Source organism: Aptenodytes forsteri, unplaced genomic scaffold (genome assembly GCF_000699145.1).
Source record: "Aptenodytes forsteri isolate BGI_AS27 unplaced genomic scaffold, ASM69914v1 Scaffold349, whole genome shotgun sequence".
NCBI classification, from domain to species: Eukaryota; Metazoa; Chordata; class Aves; order Sphenisciformes; family Spheniscidae; genus Aptenodytes; species Aptenodytes forsteri.
The window spans coordinates 4,223,516-4,228,311 of record NW_008794452.1 but is presented as its reverse complement, the minus strand read 5'-3'; the positions used below and the strand labels follow the sequence as shown (position 1 = coordinate 4,228,311).

Genomic DNA, 4,796 nt, shown 5'->3' with positions numbered 1-4,796 from the left:
TATGTGATTTGAGGGGGGGGGGGGGGGGGGAACGACGACTCTTTTAAGGCTGAGCTTTCAGCAGCCCACGCTGCCACTCAGAGGCCCGATTCCCCAAATCTCCCAGTGAAAGCTACACTAACACATCATTCACACAGTCAGACGTCACTGTGCAATTAAAATACCCCTCTACAAAGCCCCACTGCTGCATCCTCCTCCCAAAAACAGGGCTGAAGGATTCCCGCCCTCCCCCCCAAAAGCCCTATGGTAAATGCAGGTTTTGGGGTTTGCGTGGTCAGGACCAGGCAAGCCCTTTCTCCCCACCTCTGCTCCTATGCTACCCTCAGCAGCAAGGGAAAACGGGAGGGAGGGCTCTTTTTCCTCCTGTGAAAAACCAATGAGCGCCGTCAGCACCCTTACATAATTGGGCTGGACCCTCATCGCCTCGCGTTGCATCACGTTGCATCGCATCGAGGCCATCTTCACCGCCAAGACTCACGGGGTGGGGAGGGGGGGGGAGATATGGACTAAACCTCATTTTGAAACAAAATCACTCCTGTGTGTTATAGTTTCCAAAACTAAAAAAAAAAAAAGCAGATTTTCTTCCCAGGCAGGAAAAGGGTTAGTCATTCTGGCAGCGCAGCTGCAAGGGAAAAAGCGCTGCTCTCCTGCGCTGGCAGCACAGGCAGCCCTCCGAGGGACGGCAGCCCTCCGAGGGAAAACCCTCAGCAAATGACCATAAATAACTGGGGGGAGGGGGAAGCTGGAGGCTGGATTATGGGATGGAGGTTTAATAAACTCCCTGCTCTGCCTGCAATAAAAGCCGATCAGAAAGCAAATCTCAGCCTTATCTGAAGGGAAGCAGTGGAGGGGCCAGCAGGGACAGAGACGGGAGCTGCCGGCAGGACACACAGCCCCGCTGAGGCTCCACGTGGCGTGGGAGACGGATGCCAGCCCTTCCTGGGAGATGGTGGAGAGTAGGAGCAATTTCAGGCAGGCAGTTGTGTGGGCAAGGAGCAGAAAACGCTCCTTTATTTAGCTCCACCTCAGACCCACCCCCCCCCAGGAAGGGCATCTTCCCAGAGTGCCACTATGGGACCCTTCCAAGAGCTCAATCACTTTTTTTTTTATTTTTCTTAAAAAAAAACCCAAAACAAACCAAAAACACAGCCATATGCACGTAATTGTTCTTGGTCACATAGGAAAGACACTTTTTGTACTTGGGAAAAGAAGTTTCTGAAAATCCAGCCATTTCAGCAGCCTCCACGGGAAGCTGTGAATAATTATAAGTGCATAACGAAACAGGCAGCACTAAGGGCAGCACATTCTTAAATGCATGCCTCATTCACTGACAACAGTCAATGGTATCCAAGAACAGAGCGCTCCCACAACAATTTCAGAAATCATTAGCATCTATTTTACTGACACAGCCTTTGCACCAAAACTCTTCAGCATGTAAACATTTTTCTGTAGAGCTAGTCAAACTCCATACTCCTTTCAGCATCAGGAAGATTCATCAGGAGCCAAGGCATGTTAAAACAAGTAGACATCCTGAAACTGTTTGTGCTTACTTATGATCTATCAGATTGGTTCCTAAAACACCTTTATACTGGCAGGTCACTGCTACAGGGCTTTTTTTTATGCCAATCGCTACATTTTACACCCCATTCCAACACATTCTTTTCAAGGTTAAATGTCATTTAAATGTCACTCTTGGATTGCAAGATTTTTTTTCTTCTCTCCTCGGATAATTCAACAAAAAAGTATTGTTCCCCCGACAGACAAAAACCAGCAACACGTAGAGGCTCCCTTTGATGGGGCCAGCTACTGCAGGTACAAACCTGTACCAACAGGTACCTTTGAAACAAAGGTACTCAAAGGCAGTTTTACAAAAGCTTCCCTGTGCACAGGCCAGCGGCACAGATGCCAGGGATGCTCTGTGGTGCCCACACCTCTGAGGATGGAAGTCAGCCTTTTGGAGAAATCGAGGCCTCGGTTTGGGCTGTGCAAAGTCCTCTGTCACAGCGAGGATGCTGAGCTCAAGCTGCTGCCCCTGGAGGTTGACAAATGTGCAGGGAGCAGAGGTTTTCAAAAACATCTGGATAATTTATCCTGCTTGGAGTAAAACCACAAGCCCATTTGTATGGTACAGGGCATCATACATCACCAGCTTGCTCCTGCACAGTAGGGTCACGTGCAAGTGCATGTACCTATGGTTTCATGGGAAAATGCCCCCTTGCAGGGGCTGCTGGGCCATGGGGCTGCCAACGCATGATGAACCACCCACATCTTCGACACTACACATCCACCCTGCCTATTCCTCCCTCTCACCACGACTCATCTTGAAAAACGTTCCAGAAACTGCAAAGTGGAAAAAAATTACTCTGAAACTTAAGGGAGTGTCTAAAATCCAGCAAAACCAGTATAGAAGCAGCACACACTAGTTCTTAGACCCAGGGTATCCTGAGGGCCTGAAACCACCAGCCCCACCTATGCCCCTCAGCAGGGATCCCACCATAGAAAGGCAGCGCTAAGCATTAGTGCCACGCAGGGATGGGAACCCCAAAAAAGGAGGAAATGGGGTCACAAGGGAAGAAGGGCATTCAGCCTCGGAGCAGCAGACCCCTGTAACAAATCCATTCCCAAATTCACCTCGCCAGTACTTTTAATCCTTTCACAGCCCTCCTGTGACCCACAGCAGTGTCCTCAAGGTGACCTGCCACCTGTGCCACCAAATGCTGAGCCGATCGCTGCCATGGACCAGCGAGGCAGAGGAGCAGCCGCCGCGGCAGGGAGCCCCGCGGGGCAGAGTGGCGAGCGGGGGCAACGCCTTGGTTGGCAGCCCCCGGCCGCAAGCACGTACCAGCAGCAAGTGCTGCTCCTCCGGAAGCAGAGAGAAGAGGGAGGGACCTGAAATGAAGCCATGCAGGCACGTATTCCCATAAGCAGCACGCTGAGATGGAGCACAAACCCCTTTGCCCCACGGGGTACCAGGGAGCGGAGCCCACCGGCTCCCAGCAGCTGTGGGGCAGCAGAGCAGTGGGGCAGAGCCTCTGACTGCCGCAGAAATCCTCCCTACAGGACAGCCAAAAGTGAGGGGACTCAATATCCGTTCCAAAAGGATATAAACAGGAAAAGATGTCTTACATCCTCCAAAACCAGTAGCCTGCTTTTTTTTTTTTTTATGGGATTTTATTTTATTTTATTTTTCAGGCAAAACCAGATTGATCCATAAGAAAGCTTTACAGTTCCCTGGCCAAACGATTTCCCATGCCGTCAGACAATAGCAGCCTCATGGTGCCAAACCAGCCTGCAATAAAAAAACCCCCAGAACACCACACAGTTTCCCCCGTGCTTGCATGCTCCCATCGCGCCTTCCCCACGCAGCCCTTCTGCTGCTCCTTGGCCAGCGTGCACCCTCGCACTTATCTTGGGTTTCTAAATATAACAGGCACAGCGAGACAGAGAAGGCCTTAACCCAGGCATGCATGCCTGGCGCCAGCAGGAGCACTTACAAATCCTCCGGGAAAAGGAAAACAAGGGGCCTGGGGAAAAGGAAGAGCCACGTACATTGGGCAAGAAGATGCAGAGAGCTGCAGGCTGTGCGCAGCCTTCAGCTCCTCGCGAGAATTGCTGGGCGGAAAAGCAAAGTCCTAAACCACGGAAGATGTGGAAAATATGGGGTGCTGTCTCAGGTTTTATCCGTCAGAGGAGTGGGCACGGGTGAGCATGTCTTGAGCAGGGCAGGATGGGTCACCCACACACAGGAGCTGAGGTCTCCCCGGGCACAGCCAGAAGCCCAAAGGGAAGAGGTGCTCTCTTCCTGCTGGAACAAGTCCTGAGACCACTACAGATCAGCCCTGCTAACGCTGTCACTGAGGCTTCCCCAAAATATTTTAGGGATGCTTTCAGCAGGCGCTCAGCCATGCGCCTAGGTGGGTCACACAGCACCACCAGAGGAGGTGGCAGAGGGAAAGCCTCTGCTTCCTGATGTCAGCCCGGCGATATTTGCAATTATTTTCCCAATTTGTGTCCCCGCATCCCTAGCCCCAGGCTCTCTGCTCCCTACAGCTCTGCAATATGCTCAGCCAGGACCTAACTGCCATGTTTTTATTTATCCTGTGCTCTGCACCTATTTCCTTGTGGCAGTGCTAAATCCCAGGGCTATACCAACCATACAGCAGCAGTCACCTAATGCTAAAGGAAAAGAAAAGAAGCCCATAGAAATACTTCTTCTTTTTAAGCACAACTGACAACCACTTCCTGTAAATTCAGAAGCTGCAGTGACACAATTCAAAAACTACCTGCTCTTCATCACCCCCGTGCTGGAGTGACAGATGCCCACAGGCACCCTGGGGAAGAAGGGGAAGTTCCCTCTTCAGGGATGCTGGTGCCTACGAAAAGCCTGAAAGGATAATCACCATCACCACGACCCTCATCGCCAAAGCCCCACGGTGTGGCCCCAATTGCCAAGTTGGGTTTCCGTGGCCTGACCGGCAGTGAGCCGGTGTGCATCACCCACGCCCGGCAGCCTCCACACCAAAACCCGGCTCTGCTCTCCACCGGGGATGCTCTGGGGGACCGTTTGGCTGGCCTTAAAAACGGGTTTATTCCCCTTTCTCCCACAGCTGGGTCGCTATGGGGACAAAGCAACAAAACCAACAGGAAAAAAAATTTAAAAAGCGATCTGGCCTGGGGGCGGGGGGCGCAGCCCTCCGCCGCGGGATTTCAGTCTACCTTTTTGACCTGATCCTCCTTCAGCTCCGTGAAGTAGTAGGCCAGGAGCTGGGCGGCGATCATCCTGCCGGCTGCAGCGG

The 4,796-nt window shown here is 52.1% G+C and overlaps 1 protein-coding gene across 1 annotated transcript in view; it reads right to left on the bottom strand.

Annotated features, from left to right (window-relative positions):
- The window catches only part of LOC103908208 (hexokinase-1), a 43,013-nt gene extending 38,223 nt beyond the window's left edge, over positions 1-4,790 (bottom strand). The window contains exon 1 of the mRNA XM_009290543.1: positions 4,717-4,790. Coding sequence (XP_009288818.1) covers positions 4,717-4,779 — 63 coding nt within the window. The 5' untranslated portion in view covers positions 4,780-4,790. The remainder of the gene's footprint in view (positions 1-4,716) is intronic.
- Between the last annotated feature and the right edge of the window lie 6 nt (positions 4,791-4,796).